At 31.8% G+C, this 21,660-nt stretch overlaps 1 protein-coding gene across 3 annotated transcripts in view; it reads left to right on the top strand.

Moving 5' to 3' along the window:
* LOC118198845 (uncharacterized) overlaps positions 1-21,660 on the top strand; it is a 176,659-nt gene that overhangs the window by 133,638 nt on the left and 21,361 nt on the right. For all 3 annotated transcript variants that reach the window (XM_085811340.1, XM_085811339.1, XM_085811338.1), the window contains exons 10-12: positions 9,932-10,027; positions 12,223-12,312; positions 13,864-13,984. In XM_085811340.1, the coding sequence (XP_085667466.1) occupies positions 9,932-10,027; positions 12,223-12,312; positions 13,864-13,984 (307 nt within the window). The remainder of the gene's footprint in view (positions 1-9,931; positions 10,028-12,222; positions 12,313-13,863; positions 13,985-21,660) is intronic.

Here is a 21,660-nt window from a genome sequence, read left to right as displayed (position 1 = left end):
GTTTTTCATGTCTCGAAAGCGCGACTTAGGATATATATTAGATTTATATATAGCATTGTTCTGTCAGAGGTATTTTGACACAAAATCGGACTCTTCCTGAACTAACATACCAATTTTTTTATGTCTCGATGTCGCATGTCTCGATTCTGCGACTCAAATTATGCCTAAATTTTGTAAAATTTTATGAAAAATTTACGGCGAAATTCAAAAATTTATCGAGGCCCACTTTTTTTCAGCTTGCGCCAATAATAATTCACTTGGTGAACTTCTTAATTTATAGCAACCCCTTTTTTTCATTATACTGAGCGGGAAAACGTCATCGTTCATACTTTCAAATAATTTTAACAGAGTAAACCACGTATGCCGCTGTTACCGCTTATAATATATATACCAAATTTCAAAAGGCACCTATATATAAATTCATGTATATCTTAGAAAATTTTGAATAGAAAACTTAAAAATTTTATATGTGATAATGCACAAATGTTTTCGAAAAATTTGTAAACGATATTTAAAAATAAATCATAAAAATGAGCGAATTATATATGGATTAAACCTAAATTTCGAATTCTGCAAGAAGGAATCAAGCAAGTTGAATAAAAAATAGAGATATTAATAAATATATATCAAACTCAATTAACATCGAGAAGGTAAAATTTTGAGAGCTAATTTTTTAGAAAATACTCTTACAATTTTTAGAAAACTCGGCAGTTTGGCATAATTTAAGTCGTAGAATCGAACTATGGAAAACATTTGGCGTGTCATTTCAGAAAAAGTCCTATTCTGTGTCAAAATACCTATATTAGAACAATGCTATATATAAATCTAATACATATCCTAAGTCGCGCTTTCGAGACATGAAAAACGCAAATTGAATTTCGTCAACTGGCCCAGTAGAACGATAGATATAGATCTGTTCCCCCCCCCTTTTTTTTTGCATAGTGTACATGAAAACTAAATTATAAAAAAGCAGTATCTTTATTGTCTTTTTTCCATTGTACAGATTCGAAATTCTGTATAATTCTTATACTAATTTCCAGATTTCTTATTCCCAAAATATTTCTGCGAATCTTTTGGAATACATACTGTGATTTAAAGCTATTCATGTAGTGTTTCAAAATAAGCAGCAATTAGTAGTAGTATTAATAGTAGTAGTAAGTAAACTAAGCAGTGTTTCAGAATGTTTTGGAGTTCTATAAAAATTCTTCCTTTTCCCAAATTCATCAAGTCAGGAAACATCGCATTTAGGTAAGAAACTGTTTTACTTCTTCTGAATTTTAGCAATCATCTTCATGAAACACAATTTTATACAATATTGAAGTAAATTAATTTTTCTTAGAGAAGGTAAATTTTCAAATGCGCCACCGTGCTTAAATACATACAAATGCGACTGTCATACACATATATGCGACTTTCAAATGCCTGTTAAAATACAGTATTTCAAATAAAGATAACATTTTTGATGTAGCTCTTTTCCTTTGCTCGATTCTTCCGTCTGATATTTATTCATATTAAAAAGTAGAATTGTTTTTATGAAGTCTTTTGGACAAGCAAATGGTTAGCTCTAGATCTGTAATTATGCGAGTTTTACTCGAATTAAAACTTTATTTTTATGCTAAATTTGTTTTGTATTCCTATTTATTTCCGACAGCTACTCTAGAAATTTAAACTAAATGCCTAGCCAAAGTGTAACTGAAGAAAGAGTATTGTTGCAACGCTTTTCCTCTTGTGTTCCTGCCCACATATAATACCTGCTCATTTCATGAGGTTTAGAGGTCGTGTTTATATTCTAGAAGCCAGACTGATGGTATTTGATTTACTATTTGCTTGTATATATTTATCTCTTTTCATTTCCTGACTCCTAAGAAGGGGTACTTAAACTAATGGCCCAAAGAGGCGGTAGCCCAGAAGAGCTATTAGTCTCAAAATAGCATTTTGTGGCATTTCAGTATAAACGACGAATCACTTTTTATATTGTTTCCATCAAATATTATCGCCCTGCATTATATTTAAAGAAAATAATCATTGAAGCAACTGAGTGAATGTATGCTTGTTTTTCGCATTGTGAAAAACAACTGTACCTACACCCATCCAATTTTGCATAACGTAATCATTCATCCGAACATGGATACGTGGGAACTCGAATTTGTTTTATTATCTATTTCACATTTTGTAAAGCTTTAACGAATTTTTGATTAACAAACTCAACGATTTCAAAGCAAGCAATGGAAATACTGTACCGAAAAATACATTTTTATCTCCAGCACGCCAAACTGTCTATCGGAAATGCTAAAGGTATGCTGTTTTTAAATATTTTGTAATACTGCTGTTGAATTGAATTTTACGTGGTTTAAGTGCAAAGAAAATGATATTTAATAAGTAAAGGTAACACAAAAAAGGTTTAAAAAACGCCCCATTAGGCGTGATATAAAATCTGAAAGCTGTCAGATTTTTTTCTTTAAGTTGTTATATTTTTAGTTGTAATCTACCAATATAGTACCCATAAGTGTTCAGTTTGATTTTATTCTTGTTATTAAATTAGTACTTGGATTCTTCAGTTAAACTCAAGATTGCTAAATTACCATCGATTATAATCTCAGAGGATTATATTTGTGCAATTTTAAATGTAAATAAATCTTATCGTTCTTAACGATTAACGATTATAGCGATATAGCGATATATTACAACGATTATGTGTCAAATTATGGTAATCAATTTGTGACTATTCTGTAATGATATATTTTATTCTAATAACATGGACGTTTCTACTTAAAAATGCCATTTTGAATAAAAAGATAATTTATTTCTCAAAAATGGGCGGAAATACAGGATTTTTAAAGACAGTTTCTGCGTAAACAGTTCAGTTTTACAGAATGTTCATTACTTTTATTGCGGGAACTTTTCTACAGCGCAATGATGTTTAAAGTTTTTTTTTTTAAAGATGATACGATTTCGGTACACAGAGAAGATGTCAGTTTTTCACTTTGAGTTTTACTCCCTCTCTATAGGTTTCCGTCTTTTCCCCATTTCCATCTCTGGTTTGTTCACACCAGCGGTTCTCAACCTTTTGAGGAACGCGTACCATCTAAATAAAAATTGAAAACCTTTAGTAACATCACTACAAAGTGCTACTACCGCTACCAATTTTAAATAAAACTCAGATCGCATAAATTTAAAAAAACCTCAATCAGGATGTGCGTGTTTTAATTTTTTAATTTAATAGCTAAAAATATTTTGCTTCTTTGCGTACCAGCTATTTTTCTCTTGTGTACCACAGGTTGAGAACCTCTGGTTCACACCTTTTTCTTAAAAAATGAAACTGACAAGCGTTTTCAAATAGCATGTATCCGTATCTATTAGAATGTTCAAATGAAACAGAAGGACGAATTATCTAAAATACAAAAAAGAAAATTATGTTAAAAGACAGTTCATTAAATAATTCTAATATTAATGCGAATTTGTAATCTTTGTGGTGAACAGATTCTCAGTGTTTACTCTTCTCTGAATAATAACTCACACTTTTACACAAAAATTAAGCCAATGGATTGTATTAACTACTTTTATTCAGACGCAATTCGCGACTTTCTCCACGACATATCGCCGAAAGTAGAACGCGGTGTAGAATTCTCTGTGAGTATTTGGACAGAAATTGAAAAATGTTTCCACAATAGATGAATTTTGGGTATATTTAAATGACCGCAGTAAGAAGAAACCCATTTATTATCATCAAAGAGAAGAAAAAATGTCTTAGAACATGGTTCAAAGAATTTAAAGAGAGTTTTTCAAAGGAATTTATGATTGTTGCTGGTTTTTGATATAATAGCAAGAAACGGTTATCAAGACCATACCCTTCACTCATATCACTATTAAATCTTCTGATGTATCACCCATGGAGTTTTGCGCTTTTAGACTTTTAAAAAGCGGAGTGTTCAAATGTCGACCTGTAACCCTCCTTGGATTTTGAAAGCTGCTCAAGAGGAATGCGACAAAACACCTTTTCCGACACTACAAAAGGGTTTGTCTTGGAAATCACTATGTAGAAAATGGTGTATTAAATTATTGTGTAGTGAAGATTAAGGGTTATAAAATGGAACATTTAAAATGCAAAAATTCTGGGTAAAATATTTTTGTAAATACAATGAAAATTATCTAAAAGATTTGCGAAAAGTCTCTGTACCCATTGTAAAATATTTATTTTGAAATTTAATAGTTTATAGCAGCGGCATTCAAACTTTGTAGCAGTGCGATCCAATACAAAGACAACCCCTCCTAAAAAATCGCGATTCCAATCAGAGCTTCGATCCTTAGTTATATGCCATCAATTCACATTTTTTAAGGACTTTTACCCACCTTGCAACCCCGTTATAATTTTTTTGCTAATCTAATAGCGGTGGCGACCATCGTTTGAATACCACTGGTTTACAGCATTAATGTGTTTTATTTATTATTAAGTCATTTAAGCTCATTAAACTGTGAGAAACAGAATTTCCTATTTTCGCAGTTTCGAATCCATGGAGTGAGTGGATGATTTTAATTCGTTAAGCATTGTAAGAACGATGTAATGACTGCGCAACTGCTTCGGCTGATTTACTTTGCGATTTCTTCTGACAAATAAGCATCTTTAATTGTTTTCAGTTACGCTTAGGTCAGGTGTGTTGCACTGCCATTCTAGCAACGCAATATCGTTTTTCCGAAATTACGTTTTCACTGTACGGTGAATACATGACACCCGGTGTCACACACTGTACGGTGAATACATGGTGAATATGACAAGACAGAGAATCCAACTGAAGTTTGACAATTTCATAGCACAAAAATATTCACAAGCTGATGAGGTTAACTGTAACTTTTAACACATCACTGGTGTATTTTCTGTTATCTCAAGTATTATAATCACATAAATTTTTCCCATAGCTTTAACTGTTACATTTCTGAATAGTATAACTCTCTATACTTGAGGTGTGATGTTCTCAGTCAGCAAATACTTACTAATCCTTTTGATACATTGCATCAGATATTTTGATACATTGCATCAGTTTTGGTTTCATTAATTCAGAAAATAATATGAAATATATATGAGTTTTAGCCCTTTCTAATCTGTCTTCGTAAAAATAAAATAAAATAAATAAAACTTAAAAAAATATATATATATATATATATACTAAAGAAATATTGATTATATTATCTCCTAATATAAATTTAGTAAAATGTATCAAACAAGAGTGAACCCATATGTAGGAAGTTTAATTCCGAAAATTGTGTTTTAAAATAACTTGAATGTAAATCATGAAAAAAACGCTTAAGGGGACTTGAATTTAAATCATGAATAATAAAATTTCAAACTTTGAAAAAGAAATTAAAAATTAAAAAACTAGTAATTATCGCTATTGATCGGAAATTAGTTGACTTTTCAAGGGGAACAAACCAACTTCCGTTCAATGAACAATAATTAATAAATGCGAAGGTGTTTCGTCTTTTACTCAAGTAAGAATGATGATGCCAACTGGCAAATTATGTTAGGCCAAAATTGTAGTTCCGTGAAGTGATAGGATTTATAAGCAGCTTCTTTTAGAAGTTTCTTACGCTGCCATTTTGGGCTAACGATCACCCCCTCCTTGACGGTAATAAGGCCCACCAGCGGCCGAGCGGTAAAGTCGCTGAACCCTGGTAGTTCGGTCCGAGGTTCGAATCCCGCGAACGGGCTGGCTGCATGGGCGTTTTTGTGGTTTTCCCCATGCGTAACGTGTATACCAGCCAGTTCCCTTAGAAAGTCCTCCACGAAGGCATCGCTTTCCTTAGGCAAATAGCCCTAGTGTGCTTTGCCGTAATTAAATAAACCAAACCAATCGACGGTAATAATTTTACAGAACACACCCGTCCAATGACACCCCCGCACATAAAATATTACAGGGTAGACATTTTGAACACATGTTAAAATATTTTGTTCTGCTATTGGACAGTTTGAACTTGTCGCTTACTTTTCCAAGAACTACAAAATACAGAGCAGTTTGAATTCTACTTTCTTTAGTCAGAACACCATTTGGTCATCTTTAGAATTCAGTAAGATTTAAGTAAGTTTACATTTTTCAATTTTTTCAATTATTCTTTCAAATAGGTTTTCATTTTTAGCTGTTTAAAGCTCAGTTTTAACCTTTTTATTTATAAAAATCTTAGTACAGTTTTTCGTTTCCTTGATATTAAAAAAGTTTGTTTACCATAATCGGGGACCTCCCAATTTTTAGTTTGTTTAAATGACTATTAGTTTTGCTCTTTATTTACACTTGATTTTGAATTTAGGATTAGCATATATTGGTTTTAGACCAATTTGTTTGTTTGAGTTTAGTTGAATTTTAATGTACATAATATAAATTTCTATGATTTTTAACTGTGATTTTGGAACTATGTATGTTTCATATATTGGTTTTAGACCAATTATTTTTAGTTTTGTTGAATTTTAATGTACATAATGTAAAGTTCTATGATTTTTTTAATTGTCATTTTGGCACAGTGTTATGTTTTATTCTTTTTTCCAAGTGATTCGAAAATCTGTAGGCAAAATTCTGGTACATTTGAGATTCGAGTTTTGGGTTTTATATGTATTTTAAAGTCTTTAATAAAAATTTGGTGCAATCTTTTTACGGTTTTTGATCTCAAATGGACCAGGAGAACGAAACATATTTTCGAAACACATTAATTGACTTTTATGAAGCTTTAATTCATTTTCCCCTGATGAGTTCTGGGCTAATCTTTGGAATATGGTAACAGGTAGTTTGGCGACATTTTGATAAGGCGATAAAGGTTACTAGCTAGGATTTTAGCAATAATCTGAGAAGTACACAATTCGAATCACAGATTTTTTTTGTCTCAGAGAAATGAGAGATCATGAGACATGTAATCTGATTTTTTTCCGGAAAATTTCAATCGAGATTTTAGCTAATAAGCACTTAGAAACAATTTCGCTGCTAAAGTGCAGAATAGCCCACTTATTTGTTTGGCACTTTTTACAAGAGTAAGAAGAATTGGAATTTTGTCAATTTTCTTTGACTTTTTAATTGAAAATAGGTCGATGTGTACATCGATAAAGTCAAGAATGTGCGCAATGCCATTTTTGTGCAATTCGAGGATGTTTTTTTAAATGAAAATAGGTCGACGTGCACATGGATACGTGTATATGCAATTCTTAAAAATGTGGCAAGCAGTGGACGATTCTACACTTTCTTCCAATTTCGCACCTAATCTTCGTCATGATTAAGCACTTTTGTTCTATAAAAGTTCTAACATGAGCGTAATTCGGCTAGCAGATTGTTGGGGGAAAAAAAAAAAAAAAATGGCCTTTACTTCGTGAAAACAAAATGGCGTCCAAAAGAAAAAATAGCAGGTTGCTGTAGCAGGGTTGGTCGCCAAAGTTTCGCCAAAAAATCGTCAAGTTACCATAATCCGAAGATTCACCGACTTCTGAACTGGAGTTTCAATAAAAGGAGATTAATTTTTTATTTGTATAATTTTGTATATTTTCGCTTTCGCATTTTTATTTTTCGAGTTTGTTCTACTATGAATTCTTTCTTTAATTGGATTTGTTTTGATATTGTACTAAAACTCTTATACAATTATATTATAGAGGAATTATATTATAGAGGTTGCAATTATATTATAGAGGAATTGCCTTGCTTTTATTACAATTTAATAATAAATTTAGATGATTTAAGTTTATATATATATATATGTATATATTAACGTTTAATCTAAAACTTGGAAGTTTGCATTGAACAGTCATATTTACGTTTAGACAGTATTCATATAAATTCTTTAAATTGTGTCAGATAGGTTTCTCTCTTTCATTCAGATACAATTGTGCAATTATTCTTTCACAGCAGGCCATTTTTTACTTTTGCCAGTCTGAATTTAAGTGATTTGGGAAGTTTTTTCCTGTTACACATTTTAATTAACACTTTATGTTAATTCTTTTCTGTGTTTTCAATTTCTTCGATCGGCTTTGATATCAATGTACATTAAATTGAATTTAAATAACGATAGAACTTATAGTTGAGAGAGAGAGAGAGATGTGGTAACCCGCTTGAGTGTCTATAAATTGAGTGATATTTGTATCTGGTAGCGCGCAATGTTAGAAGCCCTGATTAATGAGAAGTTGAATTAATGAGACGAATCAATGAGAAGTTGAAAATTTATCTTCTCTTTTATTTGTATTTTAATACTCGAATTTCTCCAATCCCGCAAGCAGTGGTGGATAGTTTCTGATAAGTTTTGGTTGTCTTATAAGGTATTTCTCCCACTTTCTTGGCGTGCCTTCGTGGTGTGGTCGTCTGTAACCTGGGCCGGTATTGCAGACGTCCTTGGTTCGATTCCCGGCGAAGGCGGTTGTTAATTTTTCATCTCTCTTGCTTCCAAAAATCCTAATGTCTCTACAGTCTTACTAGATATAGCTTTTAATTAAGTTCTGTGACAATTGATACTTTCATTTTTGTCTGCGCTCTTGCAGTTTGGCTGTTCTAGTTAATGAGAAGAAAACAATTCATCTAAGCAATGGAAAGTTAAAAATGTGTAGTTTAATAGCTAATTGGGTTTATCCTCCTAAACTGAATTTATTGATACTTATTACGTAATTTAGAAATTTTCTTTAAATTTCGTCAAAAATATTATTTTTTTTATACAAAGAATTTGATTAGTATTTCTTTCTAGGTGATTATTGGTTATTCTTTAATTTGCTTTCATTCTGAAAAACAAGTTTCATAGTTTGCTAAAAAAATTGCATTAAAAAAAAAAAAAAGAATTACTTTGTTGTATTGCAACATGTGGTAGGTTTTAGTTCTGTGTGTGTGATGATAGTGTTCTGAGTTTGAGAAATTCCCTTGTTTTCTTTAAAATAAATAAAATTTCTTTCTACTTTATGGAATTACGAAATGAAGATAATTTACCGATATTTACGAAATAAAGATAATTAAATGGTATTATGATATGTTTAAAGTAATATTAAAGGGGTACGTAATTTCTGATGATTTCTTTAAAAAATATGCAATCAGATATTAACGCTAAATCAAACTTTGAAACCAAAGGCTTGTTTAAAGGTTTAAGTCCTTCGTATCATTCGTTCAGATAATGATAATGTGAAAATGCGATATTATGGATACCCCACGACAGCATTTATCAGACAACTCGCAATATAAGATTATTAATTAAGGTCTCGCAAATAGCCAATTCTCGAAACGCCCCATTCTGTAAGTTTAAGGTCTTTAAATAATCTTTCAAACTTAATAAGGTTACAGTTGCTTAACAAATTAAACGCTTTAAAAACAAAAAACGCATTTTAATTATTAAATCTTTAATATATTTTTCAATTGTATGTGTAACTTATATCATTTATAAGTCATTTCATTTATAATATTTACAACTCATATTTTTATGACCATATGCAACATTATTGTATTTACTCAGAAAATTCTGAATAGAAGTATTTAATATACGGGGCTAGAAACATATTTCATTTAATGCTGCAGATCTTCATAAAATCATTAGTTGTGTATCTTTAAATATTTTAAATTGAGAGCATTTTATTTTATATCAAAAAGGCTGAAATTAAAGGAATTTAATTTAATTTATCTATATAAAATGCACTATCAAAACTTGAAATGTGGACTCAAGTTATTAGTAATTTTAGTGTTTGAACGTTTGATATTAAAACATTTCATCTTGATCTGGCTCCAAATTCGGATGTTAGGTAAATGCAAATGTTTGAAAACTTTTAAAGTTTCCTAATACGTATTTTACTAGTATACGTATAGTATGTATTTAAAACTGTTAAAAGGTAATATTTAAAACTGTAAATGTTATGGAGTAAAATATCATGTATTTTATATACAAATAAATTCGAATGATATACAGAAAGTAATAAGACTACTACGAATTTCTTCTGCAGTATGTATTGTCCAGAAGAAAATGCCCTGTGGCTTCTGATGATGAACATGAGATGAAAATGTCTAGAGAAGCGGATGATATAAGAGAAAAATACATGGTAATATCTCAGTTATCTTCAGTTGCACGCTATATGGTATACGTATTCTATGTTAGAAATGATTTATTACTTTATTAAAAATATTAGTTGTATTCGAGCATCTAGCATCCTTGCATTTGCTTCAGAAAATCGTATGTGTGAATCAGTCACATTCTTATAGCGTCTAGCGCAAAACCGAACAACTGTAATTTAAAATGCTTTTGAAAATAGTATGAGGGAATTCAGGTCATTAGGCTTTGTATAAGATATAATGTATTTCTCTCGCCTTCTTAGCATGCCTTCGTGGTCAGCACACTCGGCGCATATTTGAGAGCCCGTGGTTCGAGTCCCGGCGAGTACATTGCTCGTTTTTCATGATTTCTCTTCAAAATAACCTAATGTCTCTACAGGTGGCGCCCGAACTAAAAAAGGTGGTGGGTGATGATTCTCCACCGCCAGGATTTGGCGATTGGGTCTCCTAATTCCCAGTCGTTCTTTAAAAGGTGTTGGTGTATTTAATTATGGCAAAGCACACTAGGGCTATCTGCCTAAGGGTAGGGATGCCTTCGTGGAGGACTTTCTAAGGGAAACTGGCTCGTACACGTTACACATGGGGAAAACCACGAAAACACCCATGCAGCCAGCCCGTTCGCGGGATTCGAACCTCGGACCGAACTACCAGTGTTCAGCGACTTTTCCGCTCGGCCGCTGGTGGGCCGTTCTTTAAAAAGAGGGAGTATATAAGGTATTTCTTCTGTTTTCTTAGTATGCCTTCGTGGTGTAATGGTCAGCACACTCGGTGCGTATCCGAGAGGTCCGTGGTTCGAGTTCCGGCGAGTGCATTGCTCGTTTTTTTATCATTTCTGCTTCAAAATAACCTAATGTCTCTACAAAGAAAAGAAGGAAAGGCATTATAACTAAAGTTTTCTGTCGACAAATTTTTGTAATGAAGCCTTCACTAAGATAGCCTACAGCCTCTTCAATTCCCGTTAAATTGTAAAGCTCCTAACAATTCGGTAAATTCAAAGAAGCACATCGTAGTAATTATTTAATTTAGCTCAGTTTTATTGTTTTCACAATCCATTTAATACAGATGAGGATTCATAATTCTTTTAGAAATTAAAAAAGTTTACAGTTCAATAACAAACGCAGCAAAAAGGGGCATAGTGACACACAGGGAATCTCTGTAAGTTTGTAACAATCATAATGGCATTTACAGGTGAACGCAAAACTTATTGCGTTCAGCTTTGACCTGTAAATTGTATTAGGAAGTTCTAAAATACGCTTTGCGTTCACCTATTGACGGTTGTGAGGTTCTTCTCCAGTCATCATCAGTTTATCATCAGTTATTTTGTGTTTTGAATCTGTACTGTCACATCTCTCCTTCCATTTTCCCACCAGAACGTAAATTAGTTCGAGTGTATTTGAGTGAGGTTTTGAGTTTGTTAAGACTGACCATTTGAGTTTGAGAGACTGACCTCTACGAGCCACATTACTAGGTTCCCTGTTCTCTATAAGAGTTCCTGTCTTGGGCCTTGCATTATATTTCCCAATAGTTGAAATTCACGCCGGTGAAGTTCTGAGCCAACTTCGCGTTAAATTGCTGTGTGTAGCATTTAGCTATTAGTTTAGCTAATTTTAGCTTTACGTTTGCCTTATTGCTTTTTTCAAGTTTATGTAAAATGTTTAGCAGAATTATAAATCATTCTTCGTGATTTAATTTTGATATAATATTGAAGAATTCTTCAGCTTACTGAAAAGTGGAATCAAACCATCGCGCCAAAAGCTAACAACCAGGAGAAATGAAGTCACACTTTTGATAGGTAGTAGATATGAAGTCGCACTACTGACTCACAGTAGGTGACAGAAAGGATAAAACAGAAAGAACAGCAAAACGAACGTCGGCGTATCGGTTATTTCGTTATAATTATCCTACGAATGTTTCCGAAATCAAAATTTAAAATTCGGAATTCGTTATTTTATGCAGCAATTCATGATCATTTAGAAACATGTCTGAAAACAGAAAGTAAAAATTACAATTTTCCTTTTATATTCTAAATGTCGTTACGTTATTATGATCTAATATTTGATGAACTTTTATTCAAATTAAGTTAAGCAATTATCGATTTTGCAAGGTTTTTTTAAGTGTTCTAAAAACCTTTTTTGCTGCTTTTTCTGTGCACATTCGTTACGCTTATTTCGTTGCATACTTTTAGCCTTTGTACAACTTTTGGTCTGAGCATTCTGGACGGAATATCAAAGACTGGACACGAGCAGCTGACCTTGCGAAAACTTTGGCTTGTGAAGTAAGTTACTCAAAGTAATCATGTATGTTACTTAGTGCTTAAGTTCGTAAAAAACAAAACGACCTACTTAAACCATGCAAAAGTTTGTAATGTTCCTAAATATAACTTGCAGCTAAATGTCTGGAACCTTAAGAACTGGTAAACGAATAATCGCTTGGTTCAGAAAGCTAGAAACGTAAACGTACGAATGGTTAATTACCCTTTATTATTAAAAATAAATTCAACAGTTGACTCCTTCTTGGAGTTTACAGCAAAGCCTCCACTTGGGTTTGAACTCAGGAATACTAAGAATAAAACTTAACTAAAAAGATATAGCCGAAGCTATCAAAATTCTACAAGAGTTGGCCTCTTAACGCTAACTAACGGTGAGGCGATCAAGGGTCTGAAATACCGCCGACCGTAGAAATAGCTTAAGAGAGAGTATAGCCAAAAGGCGAACGCGCGCTGCTCAGAATCTCTGGCTCTTTAACGAAGTCAGTAGAACTTCAACTTTAAATACTTGCTCTTCCTTCATTTGCATTTAACCGCGATTCTGAAAACACGTTCTGGCAGGAAATTGTAAGCTGAAATTAAGAAGGATAGGAAAGTGGCTTTAACTCAAAATTATCTGTTAAAAACTTAGGATAAACCTTATAAGTTTACCTTAACCTTTTGAGAGATTTCTACTCTTACAATACATTTTTACGATTTTTGTTTTCCCGATTTATATTTAATAGCTGGAAAAGTGTTATCACCTTTTTTTTTTCGAGAAGATCTTGTCTCTGATAAGATTTTGGAATAACAGAATGCCAATAGATTTCGTAGGCAGTGCATAATTCGAAGACTCTCCGGGAAATGATAATTTTTTATTAAATAATAACAAGATTATTGTTGAAAATGGGAATTTTAGAAATTTAGAATGGAATTAAATTTGAAAATTGGTATTTACGTATAAATGGCACAATTTGACGATTTTTAAACATGAAAAAGAATAATAACATAATGAATTTTTCAATACAATTGAAAAAAATTATTACACTTAAAGAATATTTTTGCACACATATTTTCCATTCTAATTAGATATTCGTACCAGAAATCAATTGCACATATATTTTACATTCTAATTAAGTATTTAAACCAAAAACGAATCAATAAACCAATTTATAACTCTCTTACCCCCTCCGGAGAAAATTCCTTAACAATCGCTTTGACAGCATGTTCAAACACAGTTGTTCCCTTTAGATATTTTGCTAAAAAATGTGGTATTCCTGCAGAAATGTCACCGCAGTTTCTTCCAATGCTAGCTAATTCCACCATGCTGATATTTTAAAGTTGGACTTAACGCAAAAAATATCATAAAAACTGTTGGAACTTGGAATATAGCAAAAGGGAATTTGCATACGAAAACGACATTGTTTGACATTGTTTGACTGAAGGATTATTATAAACACGGTTGCCTGAATTCTTCGACAGCACGAAATTCATCATTTGTGTGCTGAATTATTATGATTCATATTTAATGGCTTTTTATAGTTTTTAAGATTTTTTTAATAATTTGAATATCTCCCCTAGAGAGACTACAACTTGACAATGCCAGAATGGGCTCTACGCTATTGGAGTGAACTGCAACGCCAAGCTGGGTTGTCCTACTATTGGAACTTCAGGACAAAGCTCATACACAGATACCGCATAGGTAATTAGAGCTTCATTATTACGCTTTTGTAATCCAGGCAACTCTATAACTTATCTTCTTACTTATTCTGTACCTATTTTTGGATAAATCCATACTGTACCATGAGTGGAAGACGAATGAATTTGTCATACATCATGACCTGATTTCATTATGGTGAAAGTACAATCGCTCAAAACAACATTTCAGTTTCATACATGAATCTCGTATCCTGTGTTGTTTCGCCACTGAATACATACAAGAATTTGAATTTTGCATGGAAACATGTCTAGGCTGTTTCTCAGTATTTTCTGCGTGCTGGAACACTTCAAACCAGTCTCTGGTGCAATTCTTCGAAAGGTTTTCTTTAGATTTTGCTGAATAATTTTAACAACAGTGGTGACATTTTCAAGTGTAACTACAGTTTTCCTGGTACCAACATAAGTGATTATTGGCCACACTGGCCTGCTCGTTGGAATTTGGCGAAGATCTTGCAAATGGTTTTCACATCGAGTCCTTTGGGAACATTAAGTCATATTTGAAAACTATACCTTGTTGTGTTCTAACCTCTATGGTATTCCAGTACCAGAAACACACCTTGTTCGTTTTGGAGTACATAGTTTTAACCTTTTCCTTCGGTACCATTGTAAGGATCTTAAGTTTTACTAAAGTTTATTTTATTTTCAAACTGTACTGTCCTTTTTTATTTTCCACTTCCGACCAGAATAAACGCGTTAATTTGTTTATATAAATTGTATTTACTAACGCCCAAGTATTTAAGTTGTGGCTTTTTGCCAAGAGCAGACTTAGAGAGAAAGTGAGCCACTGTATTACACGCGAGTTTTCAATCAGCTGTTGTCCGCCTTTAAGGCCAGAGGTTTAGTCCTCTTGATATTTAAAACGTATTGTAGTTTCGGCAGTTTGCGTACTACATACGTAATAATTTAAAAGGTCAGTCTTAGCGTTAGTCAGTTGTGTAAGCACTCGAAGTTAATTCTTATTTTTAGTTAGTTAGTAGTTTTTATATTTTTACGTTCGGACCACAAGTGAATGGTCTCTGTATCCCGAAGTGTGGAAGCACCACCTGCAATATCGTGGACAATAAAGGGTAAAGTTAACCCTTCCTGCTTGTGTCGTCCATTCCACACATATTTGAACACAGCTTGAGTAAGCTCCCTGTTCCCATTCATGACACGTCATATTCCCGAAACAGATTAAAAGACATACAAGTCCTGATACCAACTTGCTTTCATGTTTCAGTGGTGAAACTGATCGCTTTTGTCGGTATCAGTAACATTATTTCGCGATGTTGCGAATTTCGCAAGGTGTCAGGGTGAATATGTTGCCCTCAAGGCACTTCCCGTAAAAATACATCAAGTGAGATTCCCAAAAGAGAAAACTGAACAAATGTGGAAGAGAGGAGAACATTTTCTCCTAAGTTTGGGAGACCAAACTAGAGTCCGAATGCATTGGAATACGAGATTAAAGTCATAGTAGAGATAAAAATGGATGCATAGAATACAAGCAAAAAATTTAAATAGGGATAGAAAAATAAATATATACAATATATACTGTTACGGAAGTGCATGTATAGAGTTTACATTGAAAAATTTAAATCCTTTAGGAGACGTGCTGCATAAGGGCGTAATTTTCGTCCTGTTGTAGAATTTCGTATTGAAACAAGTTAAAATTTGCGAGATGTTTACAAGTAACAGCTTTTTCTTGTGGAAATTTCTATTGATTTTGTTGGGAAACTTTTCAATACTTTTGATATTGAGGTCCTTGTACAATCTTTCATTGCGAACACGTAGAGGTGTGCGTTAGTAATAACGCACAGATATTTACTTTGTTAGAATTTGGAAAGGTAATTTTTGTTAAGAGTAGTCCAAGTCCGTGAAGTATAGATAAGGTCTGAACGCACAACTGAGATATAAATGAAAAGTTTCTTTCTCAAGTCTAGTTTGGAATACCTGCCAATAATTGAAAAAAAGGCAGTTGACGAGTTTTGTTCTTTATTCTAAACATTTCTATGTGATCCTTCCAATTAAGTTTGCTTTTGAAAGTGATACCAAGATATTTGCCTTTGCGAATTGTTGGAATAATTTTATCATAAAGAGTCAGCTTTTTTTAGGTAATATATTCATGTGCTTTTTAAGAATAATTAGCAACTGAGATTTATGGGTATTGATGGATATTCGTCATTTTGTGTACCAGTCTTCAATTAAATCACTCTTACATGTATTTCGGAGTGTTATTTATTTGCACTATGCATTGATATTACAGCGACATCTGTAATGAGCTTTGATAACTATTATTTTGAAATTTCTATAACATTCTTACAGCATTCACAATAAATGTACTGCTAGTTGTAGTCTCTATCGATCTTTGTTTTTGAGATCGTTAATTTTGAAATCAGGAACTTCTTTGTTGGACACCTTGTATGTATTTCTAAGAAATCATACCTTAGATAATAAATTTATGCTATGGGAAAAACTGTTTGGTGATTCTTCAAAAGTGCAGTCATCTCCAACGCAGCATTATTGTAACGAGTAGTCATCCATCACCATCCGGTTGACTGCAAAGTAGCTGATGCTTTCTCTTCCTCCATAGAAAATGTTTCTTCATTTTCACAGCCTAAATCATTGCCATATATACATATAAACTGTTACATGCATTCAATAAGGCAAACGAGAAAGAACGTCTTCATTTCTGGAAAACAGGACCTTGATCAACAGAGCAATAGCAATTATCAACACAGCAATTAATAGATGGTTAGGTTACACTGTAACAATATTTAGTAAATTTAAAGCAAATATTAATATTGTAACCTAACTATTTAGAGATGTAACACATAGCGGTACTTCTGTGAAAATTACTTCTTAAAGGACGCCGATTATCGCTGTGGCTACGATGAACTTACACAAATATAATTAAAAAAATTCATTAAGCTTTATTTGTTCACTCTTGGTAGATTACAATTAAAGCGAAAGTTTAGAAACTAAAAAATCTGTTGTTCATCGACACTAACTTTTAACATATTAGACAATATGCTTTGAAATTTGTAATTATCAACATCAAATCTCTGAAAAAAAACTATACCAGATTTTATTCTCAGCTGATCATTGTTTAGAAGGCAAACACTTACCAATCTCCGATAAGATTGATGCATCCTCCAACTAATAAAAACCTTTAGTCTTCAGCGTAACAAAGCAGCTCCTTACTCCACAAGGCATGAATTGCCGTTAATTTTCACTAACTTTTAAATTTTCCTGCGTTTACTTTAATTAGCATAACCTTCTGAATTGAACGAATACATGGGACACGAATCAAGGGGACATAGGACAATGTTTAAATTAAATTTGAATGATACTGAAACTTAACCAATTCATAATATTTTAATTGGAAGATTTATTATGATTTAATATTTAATATTTTCCTTTTGCGAGGTACTTCGTGATCCCTTTTTTTAAACATATCTTTGCTAACTTAGCACACTTTTTTCCTCTAAAGAGTGTCAAGACTCAGGAAAATTTCTGGCACCGAACGTCTATCTCGAAAAATAATTTAAATATTAATTCAGAAGCTCTCGAATAAAAGGAAAGCAATCTTTTCTAGCAACCGTAATCACTAACTGACACCTGTAAGCGCTACTGATTGAGAAGCGAAACAGTTCATATAACACCGAATAAAGTCATTTGAGATTTGCTTCGGTGCTTTTCCTGGGTAATTAGTATATTTTAATTCTTTAAATATAAACATGGACCTTTTAATTCTTTAAATACTAACTTTGTTTGTCCCAAAAAGCTGTGGTCCAAAATCTGCCATGCTTACTAGCAATTTATTTCTACTTAGTTTTCATTTTTTAGTTTCTTTCTTTCATTTTACTTAGTTTTATATATACATATATATATAATTTAAATTTAACAAATATTCTTTCATTCATGTAAAGCTAATTTAAATTTTAAATTATGAAAATTCAATTCTATACAAATAAAAGATTAATTATTGCTGCGAACTAATTTGCAATATCATTCAAATTCAGAAAGCATTTGTAAATTAAGTGCAAGTATTTAAAAACATGAAAAAATATTTAATAATCCAAAAAATTAATCCTAAAAGTTTTAAAGAATATTTTAAGACTAAATTAAGTGAAGCAAATAGTAAGTTCTACTTGCCCTTTATGTATTATTTTTATAGATTGTATTTATTTAGTTTATTTTCGTTTACATGCATAATTCGTGTCGGGAAAATACCAGAATGGGCAAGGGGTTTCTAAATTACTTTGGATTTATACTCTTAATTACGTTAGCAATGTACTTTTAATTAATAATTTTGTTTCCTAGTCTATTTTCTTACTAAAGTTCTCGAAATTCTTTTATAGTTAAATTTCTTATTTAAGCAATTCACTGCGTTTGGTTTTACTTTTGATTTTAAATAATTCTTTACCCATACCTATATGGATGAACATGAATTCGAAACACGAATTGAATAATTGAAGAGTTAGGTTTGAAGGCAACTTCCCCTTGAATAGATCTGTCTCCTGCCTGCTCAACAATTATTTACTTCATGCAAATTAATTTAGTCTTAAAAATTCTTTAAAATTTTTAGGATTAATTTTTTGGATTATTGAATAATTTTTCATATTTTAAAAATTTTTCGGATTAATTTTTGGATTATTAAATATTTTTCATATTTTTAGATACACTTAATTTTCTGAATTTGAATGATATTGCAAATTAATTCGGAGCAATAATTAATATTTTATTTCTATACAACTGAATTTTCATAATTTAAAATTTAAATTAGCTTTATATGAATGAGAGAATATTTGTTAAATTCAAATGTCATTCTTTGCAGCAATGGCGCAAGAGAATTATTTAATTTTAATTTTATTTAACTTTAGTATTAGTTTCTTAGCAAGTATTAAAAAAATAAGTTAAGGACTAAAATGGACTATTTAAATGTAATAATAAAATAAAGAGCTTATGCTGCTTAAGATTGAAATTTTATTCTTTTCAAATATAAAGTTTTTATATAATGATTATACTTTTCTGAAAATTTAAGAAACATTTTAATTGTAAGTTTAGACAAGAAAGCAGTGTGCACTTAATAAAGCATTTTGAATAAGTTAAGGATTTCTTTGAAAAAATTAAAAAAAATTTTTAAGGGAAAGTCTGGACAGATCTGGTGAGTCTGAGTAGATTTGAAGCATTAAAATGTGAGGAATTATTATGCAGATTTCAAGTACCATAATGTGAAATTTGGTACAAAAATTTGCCCCAGAGTGTGAAATTATTTTCAAACCAGAATAATTTCGGAAAACAACAGTAAAACACAAAAACATTAAAATACAAGATTACCAAAAAAAAAAAAAGGAAGGAAGAGGAATTCAATCAAAATCTGATTCAAGGTTATCAATAGGAGGTAGATCAGCTTCAAATGAATCCCTTCCCCTCCCTGCAGGAAAATTATTACGTTTCTGTTCGTCCAAATTTAGATAACGAACTATCTTAAGGGGACTCATACACCTTAAACCCCTCATAATCTTCGAATATGTGACTGTTGCAAGAATTGGGATATTTTATTTATTTTAAAAGCAATTACTTCCAACTTTTTACAGCTGACTACATAATATAGGTGCTTTAGAAACTAGTAACCAGAAAGTTTGTGTTGCCACAAATATTTTTGTAATTTGTGGCAAAATATTTCGCCATGTTTCCACCTTGCGCACACGATATTTTAAAAATGGCTAATGGTACATACTTGAAATTGGATGGAATTCTTTATATGGGCACTATTTTCTAACTGAACCATCAGTCTGATGAATATTTTAATATTAAAAAATTTTATGGACGGAAACATTACAAATTTTTTGAATAAAATACATTTTATAAACTCAACTCCAAATAAAATAAAAATTTAACATGAAATTTTTAGAATTTTGGGTTCACAGTAGTTTTCACATGTTATAAAAGCTATATATTAAATATGGAATTAAATTATGAAACAGAATGTTTTAAAACTGTGCGCGCAAGTTGGAAACATGACGAAAAATGTTGTCACGAAGCGGATTAAATTATAAAAATATTTGTGGCAACACAAGCTTTCTGATTACTATTTCAAACAGCTATATTATGTAGTCAGCTGTAAAACGTTGGTAGTAATTGCTTTTAAAATAAATAAGTTATCCCAATTCTTCCAACAGTCACCTATTCGAACATCTTATGGGTTTTAAGGTGTACGAGTCCCCTTAAGTAATTTAATTATAATATATATATATATATATATATATATATATATATCTGTGTGTATGCTTCCTTTTGTAAAATTGATTGAATGAGATTTTGGAGAAACATCAAATATAATGCTTTGTTTGTCGCTATATTCTGGCTCTAAAGATATTAGTAAGTTCGTCACAGTTTATTAACTATTTTAAATCTTGAAAGACATCTTTTCTGTATGATTTGATAATAATGTGAATGTGTCACATTATTATCAAATATCTGCTTACGATTATAAAGCTGATTAGATTCAAACTTAGAAATTTAGTAACAAATTATGCGCTTCAATAAAGTGTAAAACTGGCTTAAAGTTTGTAAAATAGGAACTGGATTCTAGGAATTAGAGGAGATTTCTTTTTTGTCGAAAATATGAAAATAAGTTTATTATAACGTTCCGTATTTGATTTAGGGATATTTACTAAGTTGTTTAGCTCTGTCTAAAATTATCATTAGATTGTACGACTATTGTTAGAAAATAGTAAATAATATTGAAAAAATCATGTTTGGTAAAAATATATTATCAAATTGGAATTCAGAAAATAATTTATACAGAATATACATGTTCACAAGGTATGCATTATACCGCCTCCAGTTAAGCGCTAATGTGTGCTAAGTACTATATTTCTTAAAATAAACCTCAGCGGATATATCAAACTGCATTGGGAAAGTCACACACATCCAAACAGCATGTAACTTTTGCACTCGAGGGCCCTTTTTCGTTCCTGCGAACCAGCAACTCGAGACGATATTCCGCATATTTATTGAATTTCTTATATCTAATTCAAAATGACGTCACAGAAATCTTATGTTTCTTTTATGCCTGAAGATACTTGGGGTCTTGCGGCTCCTTCGCAGAGTACAAATGATTGCGGTATTTGTTCAGTTTTTTTGCGCATTATCCATTCTGAATTTTCTATCCCTTTTGCGAGATCACTGCCTCTCTCTCATTTATTGTCGGTTACCCTGATGTTTCTATTTTTACTTCAATTGCGTTCTTCATCACTGCTATCGTCAAGTAGTCTATGCATAAATGTAACTTTGTTCTTCATCACCGAAAAATCGAACTCATCGTCACTTATTTCTCCATCGTATTCCATGTTTATCGGGTCCCATAAGTTAGAGAATAATATGCCTATAGTCACCACTGTCCAGTTTGAACTAAGGTCATATATTTAAGACTAAAGATTGGCAATTTTTTTAGACGCATGTATTGTTGAATATACTCATGAAACGATATTGCCAAAAACCAAACTTAAATAAACGCCGTTTTCTGTCGAATTATCGCGTCAAAGCGAGTGTGATCAAGAGTCATTTATCGATTTGCCACATTATATCAAGTAGTGTCCGAGTTTCACCTCTGGAAGGCAAAGGATTAACAGCATTTTTTTTTTTTTTTTTTTTTTTTACCCCATTGTCGTC

The sequence above is a fragment of the Stegodyphus dumicola genome, chromosome 2 (genome assembly GCF_044657685.1).
Source record: "Stegodyphus dumicola isolate Sdum_Otavi_A_Nest chromosome 2, ASM4465768v1".
In the NCBI taxonomy this organism is placed as follows: domain Eukaryota; kingdom Metazoa; phylum Arthropoda; class Arachnida; order Araneae; family Eresidae; genus Stegodyphus; species Stegodyphus dumicola.
Note: the sequence above shows the minus strand (reverse complement) of the source record. Positions and strands in the feature narration are given on the sequence as shown.